A 13,946-nucleotide genomic window follows, 5' to 3' on the forward strand; every position below is an offset into this window, starting at 1 on the left:
CTTCAAAAAAGTAACTTTTTTTGGACTATGTGCTGGAATCTGAGGATGTTAAGAGTCTTCCAGGAAAGGTGGCATTTCTAATTTCTGCCTGCAACCAAGTCATATAGAAGCTCACAGTTCTGTTTGACCATTGTTTGCCGATTTCAGTCCCTTCTGAGAGGCAGTGAAGTCTGTTTTGTGAGATGCTATGGATGGAGAAGGCTCTTATGAAATGCAGGGTATCCATTATGTTCTATGGAGCTGTCATGTTCAGGCATAAGGGACATCGTTTTAGTTGAGAGATATCGTTCAGCGCTAGTTCAGGAGCCCTGTGTTAGAGGCTCCCAGTGAAAGTATGTCATGAGCTGGAAGATGAATGCCTGTTCTCCTTCCAGAATGCCCTACATGACCAAGGTGTATATCCACTTGATAAGATGTTGTACATTTCATCCTGTATCGTGGACAATTAAGTTGCAAGCTTTGTACATACATGTGTGTTACAAGGATGCGCGCGTGCGCTCTCTCTCTCTCTCTCACACACACACACACACACACACACACACACACACACACACACACAGACCAGCAGGAAAAATGCAAAATATAAAACAGCACAAGCAGCACAAGCAAACAGCAATGGGGAACTTAATTGGTAGCTTCAGGCTTGTGTTACAACCCTAGCCAGGGATAATATATCTTTAAGCACTTGTAATCTTTTGAAATTCCCCTCAGCCAAGCCTGGGAAGAGGACATGAAGATTACCAAAAGAGCAGGGAGGGGAAGCAACTTGAGGGAGGACTTTGCCAGACGGCACTTTCAGGGACTAATGGATTTCTAATGTTTATATTCTTTATATACAAACCTGCTTTATAAATGATCCTGGCATTATAGCTGTAAAACAAAGTCATAAAAACAGCCTGCAGCTCAAGCAAAGAGCATAAATGCCTTTTTCTTCAGGCAGATGAAGGAGAGGCAGAGCGGGGGAGCAATCAATATTTATGTGCCTTATCTGAGTTTCTAAGGTGCAGTCAGGGAGATGGTACATAGACTTAGGAATGTTACGGGGGGGGGAGAGGCAGGGGCTGAGGTTCTTCCTCTTCTCTCCCCTCCCATTGATAGGTTCCTGTTGCATGTCCAGGAGCACAGGAGTGGGCGGCTTTTGGACCTCTACCCGTAAATGTCGCTGAAGAACATCTCCCCTCACTGCTTGCCATGTGTTTATTTCCCGCTAGGTTTGGTGGAATTGCTCTAGTAGAGCAAAAGAAGCAGAAGCAGCCCTGTTGGTAACAGAACAAGTTTTAAAATCTGTTCTGAAGTAATATTTTGATCAGGCCAACCGAAACAGCACAGGGTGTCACAAAAGTAGGTAGTGAATCTGCCCACCGAAAAATCTGGAAGGGAATTATTTGAGGTCTGATTTTTGAGATTTGATTCTTCTATTGCTCTCCTTCTTGCCAACATTTGGGGTCCGGAACTCTACAGGAGCCTCCAGAGGATGGTGCCATCAAGGCCTACAAATAAAGTGATGATAGGACTAAGGGAACATCAGACTGGGCATAGGTGAGAATTTTGTTTGGATAATGTTTTGGCAAGAACTTTCTGAAGTTCCCAGTGTTTGAGATATGACACTTTGAGTTGGACACTTTGAAACATGATTCTGACATGTGCCAGGAGTTTGGGAGAGAAGCAAAATATTTCAGGACAGTTATTTTGGGGCTTTCTTCAAGGATTTTTAAAAAATAATCTGTTGGAATTTCAGAGAGAGTAATCTTCTAAGCACAATGACTGGCATAAGAGATAACTTATCTCTGAGATTCCTGCAGGCTCTTCTAATATGACCCCCTTATATTTTGAATATATTTTGAAATAAAAGGAATCTTTTTTTCTTTTTGCAGAGTAGCAAGACAGTTTCTTACTTTATTGTGGATTGTCAGGAGATGCAATCCAGTTTTGTTCACATTCATTAAAACAACAAAACCCAAAACTCAGCAACTTACTGTGTCTTCCCCATCTTCAGATGCTCTTCTCAATATTGGACCAGGGAATTCTGATGGCTCTGACATTTTGCAGACTTGAAAGCCAGACACCCTCTCTGCTAGCTTTTTTTTTAAAGAATGGCTTTTGTTCAAAACCCAGAGGAGAGGCTAACAAAGAGAACAATTTGTAATCACCACACTGCTGTGTTTAGCTGAGGGACCTGCACGACAGGCCATTTTATTCTTAATAGTGATCTTAATGTGAACATTTTCAATTTTAGTTCCAAAAATAAAAGGTCCATTCATCATCAAACACATCCATCCTGTCTGCACCCTGACTTCCTACCTCTTCTGCTCCCACTCTGGGATGCTCCTGGGTAGCCAGCTAACTGCTTTGGACAGCAGCTGTGCTACATCTTGCCAGGGGGTCATTGTGTGTCCCAATTATTCTGCATCCCTGTGCAATTGGTTGGGTGCTGAGAAAATTACAGACCTGCAAATGAAATTAGGGAGGGCAAGTCTGGCGGCAACAGAGAGGAGGAGGAGACTGGAGAGCTTGAGAGAAACAGAGACTGAAGCACACACACACATATACAGAGAGAGAGAGAGAGAGAGAGAGAGAGAGAGAGAGAAATTAGCCTGAAGTTTAATTTGGTGTTTCCAAAAGAGCAGTTAATGGATTATGACAAATGTCCTATTGCTTTCTCTGGTGCTGTGTTGAGATGCAAATGGAAAGTCAATTTTCCTAAATGGATTTTAAATGGCTGTGTGAGTGTGTGTGAGAGAGAGCAGGAGAGTGAGAGACAGAGAAATTTGGGGCATGTAGTTCCACTGGGCACCTGCTCAAGAGTCAACACAATGTGGGATCTGTTTCCTAAAGAACTTGAAAGGCAGGGCCAGGATTATGTGGTTTGTGGTCGATCCTGGCAGATTAAGCTTTGCTGCTGTTTTCTTTGGGTTGTTGTAATGCATACTTTAGTCTGGAATGCTGGAGATACTGTACTGAGATGTACCACCAAGTTTTCTGCTGCAAATGAATAGCCATTGAACATGGTGTTGGTTAGGGGGGCCTTGTTGCACTGATCATGCTGGCTGGGGAATTCTGGGAGTTGTGGTCAAAAAAAAAAAGAGGAATGTTTCCCAACTCTTTGGAGGATATTCCTTGGGCTTTAGCACAGCAGAAAACATGCTCTGCATCTTTCCACCCAAATGGCTTGCTGAGGGCACGTCCAGAAAATGAGTTTGCTTGTTTTTCTCCAACTGCTTGAGCACCTTCCTCTCTTCAGAGCTCAAAGGCAGATACAGCCCTGGATGTCCTGTGACTCCTGTGGCCTGCCAGCCTTGCATGAGTTTTTTTTTTTAATCAGGCAGCTGTCAATCTAAGCTGTCAGAGTGTAATCAGGCTCTCTGTTATATTTCTCAAAGTCTGCAAATATTTGAGTGTAATAATTATATTAAGCACCTGTTTGGCACTTCAGAACTTTCAGGGTACTCTGTAGGCTGAATAATCATTACAGCAATAATGCAGGATAGCATTCCCAGAGTGTTGCTGAGAGGGAGCCTGAGGTTAAACAATCAGGTCTTACCTGCTGCTGCCTGTAGAGCACAGGGTCCCAACCTATGCGTCACGACCTTCAAGGGGTCGCAAAGCATTTTCTAGGAGATTATCATAGTTTTCAGAGGAGGGGGACACGTTGCCCTCAAGATGCAGGCCCCCTTCCTAGTTCCCTTCTGCATGCACCCCAACTCCTCCCTTGCTTATACCTCCCAAACCAAGCTCTCTTTGCTCCCTGCTGTGGGGCACTGATGATGGCTCCTCCTTGGCTCTGTTGACTGCCTAGCTGGCTGGCTAGCTAGGGACTGGGAAAGAGAAGAGCAAGAGGTGGGACCCAGTTGCAGCCCCTGCAAGCCAGGCTGGTCATGACGGGGTGGGGTGGGGTTGAGAGGCAAAGAGGCAGCAGCAAGCTGAAGGAGGAGGGGGACAAATGGTGGTGGAAGAAGAAAAGGCTGCTGCCAATGCCGCCAAAGTGATTTTGCCCCCTTCTTGCCTCAGCCACCCACTGCCGCCACCGCCATCTTAGAGAAGACAGCTGAGGTGGCGGCGGCAGGGGTAGCTGCAGAGTCACTTCTTGAAGAGAGGACAAAAAAGGCGATGGTTCCCTTCCTGAGGAAAAACTCCCTTCCCCCAATGAGCCTCAAATTTAACCCACCCTCGTTACCTCCATATCCCAGAGCATTTTAATTGGGGGGGGGGGGAGAGATGAAACACAAACACTCAGCTGTGAAGTTTGAAACTAGTTGCCCAGATGCCACCGCATTAAATTTTAGGTTAGAATTATATTCTAGAAAATGCATTTTAATGTGTTTTCTGTACCTCATTTAAATGCCTTTTTATGCAAATGTGGTAGGGAGTCACAGGTTATTTGGGAATTGTGACTTGAAAAAGGTTGGGAAACACTGCTGTAGAGCATGTGACTGAACCAGAGGCTCCAGGTTCAGACTGTAAGCCATTCGGTTATAGTTGTTTCTGTCACTTGCTCATAAGAGAGCTCCATTTTAAACTAGGGTGATTTACTTCTGAGTAAGCACCCTCAAAACTGGAGTTCAAGAATCAATTTTCTAACTGTTGGTTTCGGAAAAAAATAGTCCATTGAGGAATGTGGTTCCTTGCTTCCATGTTTTTAAAGGAATAGTACCCAAGTCAAAGAAAATGGTAGTGGCCATTATTTGAGATGCAGTGATCTTAGCTTAATAAACCATGGTTTATGGGACTGTGATTGAGATTAAATTTCTCTCTGAACCAAGAAACGTTGGCTAATTTTGGCTAATTATACAGAGATAATGCAAACGTTGAAGAGCATGAAGGGAGATGGAACACATGTTCTGGCCCACCTCAGTCCCCTTACTTTGGTGAGGAAGGTTTGTAAAGGAGCTGTTCAAAGGAGCATCTTTCCATCATTCCATAAGACAAGAAATCCTGATGATTCAGAGCTCCTAAGTTTCATGGAGCACCATGAGTGTGATTCGTTGAATGTACTTATTCTGTCTTTGCAGTCCATCCTTGTCAATGTGGAGAAGGTGGGGGCTGAGGACAGTGTCTCCAGCTCCTTCCACATTTGTTACAGCAAAGCCTTCTTTAGCAGATGCCTCCAAGAGGGCTATAGTTCCAGCCAGAGCTTATAAAAATAAGTATTTATCTAAAAAGTAGCTTTTCCAAGCTCTGGTTATAACCCATTTGGGCCAGTGATGGAAAATGTATCAATTAAGTCATGGAGATAATTTAGAATACAAAAAAATACTGATTTTTCTGACTCTGTAAGGAAATGTACAACTGATAAGGAGTCAAAACTTAATGGAAATAAAGCAGGCAGCTGTGTGCTATCCATTCTTTTAAAACCAAGAATTCGTATTACAAGGTCTACTGGAATTATGTAGAGCTAATTGTCCTCATACACCTCTTCCTCTTTCTGTTGCAGGGATTGAGTACGGAGAGGTGCTCCCGGATTCTTTCCCATCAGCCCCTGCAGAGAGCCTTCCCCATTTCCTCTTGGAGCCACAGGATGCCTACATTGTGAAGAACAAGCCAGTGGAACTTGTCTGCAGGGCTAATCCAGCTACCCAGATCTATTTCAAGTGCAACGGCGAGTGGGTGAATCAGAACGATCATCTCACCACAGAGAGCTTGGACGAGGTTACCGGTGAGAAGCCTTTGAGCGCTGGACCATCTTGTATTCCATTTTCCTGTTTTCTAAGTCAGTTCGCAGTATCATATTGTCCTAGATGGAAATGGCTCCCAGGCATATTCCCACTGAGACATATGCTGCAGGATGTGTCCCAAATGTTAAATAACACAGATATATTTAAAAGACTTTGTTTTCTCATCTTCTGATAACAGGGAATTGAAACTGACAGATCTGGCAAGACGAAAGTTCTCTCAGTCTGCGTCTTATCCAGTGGACTTTGGGAAATGTACTCAAAGAGGGGAGGGTGTAAGGATATAGTAACCCCATCATTCTTCCTAAGTCCATGTATTAATCTCTAATTTTTTAATAATTCATTTTTAAACAATAATTACGGACATTATAACACTAATATACACAAACAAAATGAAGGCGTATGCCATGCACATTATGCATGTTATTATTTTTTTATTATACATTTGTCTAATCTTCAATATGGCAATACAGATAAATATTAATTGCCAGTTATAAACATTATGGCTGAGGAAGTCTGTCTACAAGGAACAAAGACTACTAGGCAGATAAAATTGGGTGTACCCTTTATTGATAACAAGAGAAATCAAAACCATGTGACCAAGTATAACTCCTGTTTTACTGTTCCAATAGTTAGTCTGTTGTGGATTTCCCTCCCCCCCATGTCTTTGAAAGTTAGTTTTTTTAAAATTATCAATTCCCGTTACTCATTTACAGTATTTGAAAAGTGGCTTATTATCATTACTTAAAAAAGGTAAGTTATAAAAAAGCAGCTTAGTTTGCTACTTATTCATGCCGCATGTTATTTTTCATTACACTTCATTATTTGGGGGGCGGGGAAAGGAACCTTAGGATTGATAAGAGAATGGTGCAAAATCGGGAGGAATCCTGTCAAAAGCCTTTAAATGCCTTAACATGCCTTTTAAAGGTAACTTTTGAGAGTAAGGCCTTTGGACCTTGCTCCTTAGAACCTGCATCCGGCATGGCTAATGGTCAGGAATTCTGGGAACCGTAGTCAAAAACATCTGGAAAGTCAACTTTTAAAAGCCATTGAACCAGCAGCATGTAGATTGTTACAGCTCAGTAGTTTAAGTATCTGGCTGCAGAGCCAGAGGTTGGGAGTTTGATTCCCCACCATGCCTCCCATGTGCAGACCCAGCCTGTGTGGCCTTGGGCAAGCTGCAGAGTCCCAGGGCAACCCCAGAAGAAAGAAATGGTAAACCATTTCTGAGTACTCTCTACCTATAAAAGGGTCACCATGAGTCAGAATTGACTTGATGGCAAACGATGAGGATTACATTATACAGCAATGAAGTAAATTCATCCCTACTTATTAAGTTGTTTTGTTACCCTTAAAAAGTAATTGGCTTCAGGTAGTTACATGATTTGTAACTTGTTACTTCCAGACTTTGATTCTCCTATTAATTTTTCAGAAAAGGCTAACTATCAAATATTCAAGAATGAATTTTCAGATAAGCTCTGAGTTGACTGAACAACCCTACAGGAAAACTTGTATTTCAATATGCATTTTTTAAAAAATATATTTTCTTACAAAGAGCATATTTTCAAATATATTGCAGAATATTCATTTCCAAATTTATCCTTAAAATGTATATTTTGGTATATTTTTTTAGCCAAGAGCTGCATCACAATGTTTGAGGAAGTGTACAGTCTTAAGGCTTCTTAATATGTTGCACTCTGCACCTTTGTTTAGTAGCGGGATGCAGCCCAGATCCTTTGCCTAACTCCCTTCTTCGGGCAAAATTTAAAAAAAAGAGTGAGCTGCCATTCCTGGAGCAGCAGTGAGTCGCCTTCTAAATAGGTCACAGCCAGAGCTGCAACTAGACATCTTGGCATCTGAGACAAATGGCAGCATTTCCCACCCACTTGGCCTTGAGACATGGGCACAAGCCTTCACTGAGAAAAGAGGAAGAGAATGTGGGTCCCCTGTTTCCCCCCCCCCCCAGGAAGTTCCTATTTTTCAGGGGAGGGGGAAGAAAGAAAGTGAATAGAGCTAGAAAGAGTTGCTATTTATTTTCTTAACATTCACCGGCAGATTCACCTCTAGATTTCAGGACCTCTAAATGGAGGGGGGGGGGGTGTTTCAGCATTATTTAATATCCTAAAATATCCTTTCTTCTAACCAGACACGAGCTTCTAGCTGCCATTCTTTCAGTTATTGTGGGTTTTTTTTAAAAAAATCTTTTGGAGTTCACATTTTTGGTACGCCGTGAGTCCCCCGGAGAATCCTGGAGGTAAAAAATTAGCCCTCAGACCCACTGAAGTTGCTCACCTTGGACTTGGAAGGTATGAACAGGCTGCTATGTTTTAAAACTTCACACAGGATATGTTCCACAGGCTTCTGTAAAGTTATCAAGGACGGGTCCTTGATAACACTGTTCATCATATAATGAAGTGAGACATCTTTTGAGGAGGTATGGTGTCCACATAGCTGTTCTGTCCACCTAGCATTTTGTTCTAGCTATAACCTGCAGGATATGCTGATATATAATAGAACAGATTACTACTTGCATTTTAGTCTGTAATTAAAAGTTGCCAGCGAAGTGCTTCAGAAGAGATTCTTAAGAAGAAGATAAATCTAAGAGCAAGGAAGGTTACTTTCTGTCATGTATCAGAAATTTGCTATGAACAAGAAAACAAACAGCAGGGATTTTTTTTTCCGTGACAAGAGGTTAACCGTAGGGAGTCTCTAAAAATCTGGTCTGAAAGTTTGGTTTTCTGTTGAAAATACCTTTAGAAATGTTCGAGGATTTTACCATTCTCCATAAACTGCCTTCTATTGCGTTTATGAATGAAGCGAGTCCCCCTAAGTAAATGATTTATAGATTGGGTAAAACCTGCTTTTAGAGCAGCAGTGGGGAACCTGTGGCCCTCCCAACTTATTGGATTCCAGTTCCCATAAGCCCTAGTTAATATGCCCAGTGGTCAAGGATGATGGGAAGTGTAGTTCAGGAGAACAGAAAGACCACAGGTTTCAAGCCCTGTGTTCAGGGACTCGCAGGGAAAATGTTTATCTTGACTTTTGAAAAATGATCCATGGTATGAATTAGGCCTTTTCCTTTCTCCCCAACCCTTCCCCTCTTTCATTAGTGGGAAGTAGCTGCAGGCTATATAACTACTACCAACAGGCAACAGAGATCCTTTCCCGCTCTCTCTTTCTCCCACATTCGCTAATTTCAGTTCTCCCTCTTTAAAAAAAAATTAAATACAGTATGAATATATAGCTATAATTAAAGCTTCCATCAAATAAGTCCGTGCTGCACTATTGAACTCCCGCAAAAGTCCATATTAAATGCCTTCGAGAACTAAATTATTTAATTAGGATAGAAGTTGCCAGCAGAAAATAGCAAATGGTTTTGCAACAGGCACGAGGCTTGAACGTCCCAGGGGACTACTTGCCACAGATTCTTGCAGTCCCAACAGTGTCACTGTCACACCAGCTAAATGAGCTAGACACGTTAGGAAGTGATTGAGAGCAGCAGTGCTGCAAAGGGTGGAGGCGGGGAGGGATTGACTTGGTGCCGGTAGGGAGGGAGCCATACCAAGACCTATAGGTGGGACTGTACCATATAGTATGATGTAGCATCGCTGTAGCCAATACTCTGGTAAGTGGAGTAAAAGAGAGAGAGAGAAGACTGTCAGATGGAGAAGAACACATTATACTCGCATAACAACCCTTTTTGATTTTTATTCAGAATTCAAAAAAGGGCTTAATTATCCCCAGAGAAGCAAGCGTTGATTTTACTTGGCACTGGGTGGCCAAGAGAAGTGCATGCCTGTATCCCTCCCACACTTCCTTCGTTCTCAGCATGACCAACCATTATTCCTTGCCTCCAACTCTCTACTTTACGCAATAGATTTGCCTCCTTAGTCACTCGCACCTTGTCCCTGCAGTCTCTCCCACTCCCTTTTTATTAATGTCATTTGTTCCATTCATACCCTTGTCACTCCTTCTAATAGCTCTAAGGGGTGTACATGGTTAATTCTCTTCCTGGCCCTCTAATTTACTGCAGTCCAAGTCAGGTAGTTTAGGCTGAGAGAGAGTGACTGGCTCAAGACAAACTTTATAGCTCCAGAGATGGTTTAAACCCATGTCTCTTAAATCTTCATCCTTTTGTACCTCCCTCTGCCTAGCATTTGAGAACTGGACTAGCGGCTAAGTCTCTAAGCCTCCTTGGTACATTTGTGGATACAGCACAGTTGGCGGATTCAGAGTTTTAAAAAAGGAATAGTGGTACTGAAGAGTGTGGACAAATGTACCATTCACCCACAGATTGAGTTAGTCATGATAGTGTGGAATTGGGGCAGATAAAGTAAACAATAAGGAAAGAGATGCCAGAGTCTGATTTTTATTAACAAGATGGCAGCCTCCCAGGCTTATAGAATGTGGTAGGACATGGAAGCCAATTCCTAGAGTCAAATTCCTTTTCTGTCCCTTACTTACTTTATTCATTAAAGCAACAGCCATCTTTACTGAGGGCATAAATTTGTTCTGTTCCATTGCATATCTGTAGTAGCATCATTAGTTATTGGATTTTTTTTAGCAGTGGTAAGGGGATTCTCCAGAGGTATTTTTTTTTGGGAGGGGGGCGCACATTAACATAATAAAAAAGGCAAGAAATGCAGTTGCTGTAACAGCGGCTGAATCTGTGCTGCTCTTCATTTGTAGACAATTGGCAATGAGGTTTTACTATATTAAGGCAATAAGATTAAAGCACATGCTTATGTGCCTTGCTGAATTGAGGCTGTGATTTTTAATGTGGCAGTGAAGCGATTAAGGTTACACTAAAACAGAAGGAGTAATGGGGTAAAGCTTTGCCAGTAGTAATAGTAGCTTCTTGGTAAAACGGCTGAACGTTGGTAATAGCCCTATCAGAGTTACCACCCTTGGGTGGCTCTTGTGCTCTACCACCAAGGGGGAAACTCATTTAACCAAACACAGCCTTTCTTTCCCCATTTGATGTTTTTCCTCTTTAATGGTTTTTTATTTACTTATTTGCTGACACTGTATTCGGTTCTTAATGGTCTACGATTCCCACCTTCTGTTTTGCCTCTTTCTTTCTTTTCAGTCTCACGTCTGTTTCCCCCTCCCTCCAGACACAGTTTCATTTCCCTCTCTTGTAAAAGCCTATTGTAAAAATACCTTTGGGAGCAGGTGAGATTTGTTTCTGCACAAAACAGGTTTAAAGGAGGTAGGTTTTCAAGATGTTGAACTTGTTCACGAGAAAACTGTACAGTTTAAAGGGGGAGTGCCCTTCATGGCATTTGGCTTTCTCTTGGACTGCATGTGCCTCCTGGACAGTTCAAGTGAGGGAAGGAGCAGGAGAGAGTCCAACACAGCCTTCCACGCTGGCTGTGGGTGGTGGGAGTTGCCATCTAAAGGAGATGGGATCTCCATTTGGAGGGGATCAGGATGAGAAAGCTAGGGTAGTGCTTGAGATCATAGATATTCTGCCAGGCCACTGGCAAATTGCACTCTGTGTCTCCTGAAAACAACATGGTGGGATGGGGGACCCTATCCACAGAGCGTCCATCAGCCAGTGAAGGAACTGCTCTGGCCCTTGCTTTTCTCTTCTGCCCTCATTTCTTGTTTCTTTTTATGTCGTGTGTACTTGATTTCAGGTCTGTGGCTGAGGACTGCCTCTTGGTGTGTGTTTTTTAAAATTTATTTTAATGTCTGTGTAGTGCTTAGAACATTTTAGGCTAATATTGATGACAACAACAAGAATAACAATGACATTATTAGTCTTATACTTATCATGAAGAGTGCTGGGGCTTGTGGCAGTTCCATTGCTTGATGCAGGCTTGTATGCTGGATTAATCACAAGCTACTTCAGGATATGACTCTAGGCTAGAAGGCCAAGGGGGATTCTGAAAGGGAGAATTTCTGAATGTAATGGGGGGGGGGGAATTGGAACGTGAAACTCCTTATCTGCTAAGCTTAGCCTTTATCCAGCTTCTTAAGATCCTAGGCCTTCTGAACACCACAGTGGCTGCCTGTATCTTTAACAGTTGCACACAAGGCGAGATTTCCTGCTGAAGTGGAAGCCCTCTTTTCATCCCATCCAAGTAAGTAAAGGAGGAGAATCCCTATTACCCTGCATACATGTGTGGAAGGGGAGTCACTGATCGAATTCCAGTATGAGTTGCAACTGGAGGAGGCCTGTTGAATCAGTGGGGATTTGCTGAGTCAGTTCCTCCATAACTCCATTGGTTCAATGGACTTACTTTGCTTGGGGTTTACTACTCGATTTCAGCCACTCTTTTGCATGCCAGAAGTCCTGTGTGCTGATATAAATTCAAGAACAGCTCTCAAAAACCTGAGGCCATCCTGGTGTGTTGAACTACTAGGCCCATTATCCCCAAACAGCTCTTGGATGTTTTGGGGTGGCATGAATAGGAATTATAATCCAGCACCCTTGGAAGTCACAAAGGTGTCTGTTCATCTGCCTGGAGATGCAATACTTGCAAGGTTTCACCTGCTGAACCTTCAATTGTCCCATCACTGTTAAAATCAGAGGTAGAACCTCCCCTCTGTCAGCTGAACAAGGAGGTAGGGCACGGTGACAAGAATTCCCACCATCAGCCACCAGTTAGAAATGCTGTTTGCTGGGAGATATATATAACAACTTTTCATCTAAGTCACTGCCTTGTAGGTCACATCTAAGTCTGGGTGTAACTAGTTATGAATAATTAGTTATGTTCTGTTTCATAATTACAGTGGGATACATTTATTATATAACCTTAAAATGGTAGTTTCACTCCTTTGGCACTGACCTGTAATGTGTTTAGTGGGAGTGGCCTCACTACTAAATGGTAGAGAAAGTATACCTTGCAGTTCAAGTGGTGCTACCTTGTGCTGTGTTGTGGGTGCTGAGGCAGCAACGAGAAAGAAGGAAAGATGGATGGTGTGTTTTGTCCCACAGGCCAGTAGTTTAAGCATTCAAATGTTTTGCTTTGCTTTAAAGCAATCTAGGGATAATTATTTTACTTACCATTTTGGCTTTTAAAATGCATTATTAAGCTGACTGGATATCTCAGTAGTTCAGGTATCTGGCTGCTGAGCCTGAGATTGGGATTTCGATTCTCCCACTGGGCCTCCTGTGAGCAGAGCCAGCCTGGGTGGCCTTGGGCAAGCTGCGCAGTCCCAGGGTGTCCCCGGAAGGGAAGGGTAAGCCCCTTTTGAGGATTCTTTACACAGAAAACTCTGAAAAAGGTCACTATAAGTCAGAATACAGTATTTCCAAAGTCTTACTTGTAATTGTAACAGTTGGCCACTTCTGAAGGAAGGGCAGGAGCTATAACTGTAACTACATACTTTAAAAAGTAACTTCCTAATCTCTGAAATCAACCATGTGCGTCTCAGTGACTACTAGGTATATCTCAGTTGCTTGGCAGACACCACCTGAGGGAAGTGGGATTTGCAATCAGAGAACATATGGACATGTGCAAAGCTGCCCTGTACTGAAAAGCAGATTGTTTGCTGGGTATAATAGGGCTACTAATAGTAAGAGAGTCGTCTTTTCTAAATGGTATTCTTAAAACTAGAGTTGCCCAGTATTGTTCCTGGAAGTTTTCTTTCTACAAAGCATGCATTTTGCGGATAGGCTAGCAACCCCAACTCAACGTTTTGAATGCATTTGGTGTTGTCTCGTTTTAAAAGCTACACAAGGTTAATTATGGTTAGTATTTGAAGCGGGGGGGGCAAAGGATTGGGCTGGGGAACAATCTTGCCTGAAACCCTGGAGAGATACCAGAGATGACAGTACTGGGCTAGGTGGACCATTGTTCTGCATCAGCACAAGATAGCTTCCTGTGCTACTTAGCCAGGTGGCCCTTTTCTGTGCATCTTCAAATAAACCCATTAAACAGGAAAACAAGGGCAGCTGTAGCTTCCATGCTCCTTTCATCCATCTTTTTTTGCTTCACCTGCCTAGACAAGGAAGTCTCCATAGTTTATCTGCTTCAGGAAAGATGGGAAGAAGTAGAACCAGGAGAGAAAAGGCCAGGTGCAGCCGTGGCTTTGCTATTTGTATCTAATTTGTAACTGGGGCAGGCTCTCTTATTTGGGTTGGAGCTGTGTACCAACTAGGGGAGGGGGTGCAGAAATAATGTGTGGGAAAAGAAACAAAACGGGGAGTGAGAATTGTGCAACAGTATTGGTGCAGGATCTTCTTTGCTTTAAAATATACTGTATGGATGCTATGGTATGTCTCACATCTTGGAATGTTGCTCCTGCTTTTCCTACAGCTAACTT

The 13,946-nt window shown here is 42.7% G+C and overlaps 1 protein-coding gene across 2 annotated transcripts in view; it reads left to right on the forward strand.

Moving 5' to 3' along the window:
* Positions 1 to 13,946, forward strand: part of UNC5B (unc-5 netrin receptor B) — a 202,090-nt gene that overhangs the window by 145,514 nt on the left and 42,630 nt on the right. For both annotated transcript variants that reach the window (XM_020783182.3, XM_020783183.3), the window contains exon 2: positions 5,432 to 5,653. In XM_020783182.3, the coding sequence (XP_020638841.3) occupies positions 5,432 to 5,653 (222 nt within the window). The remainder of the gene's footprint in view (positions 1 to 5,431; positions 5,654 to 13,946) is intronic.

This window comes from Pogona vitticeps, chromosome 3 (assembly GCF_051106095.1).
Source record: "Pogona vitticeps strain Pit_001003342236 chromosome 3, PviZW2.1, whole genome shotgun sequence".
Lineage (NCBI taxonomy): Eukaryota > Metazoa > Chordata > Lepidosauria > Squamata > Agamidae > Pogona > Pogona vitticeps.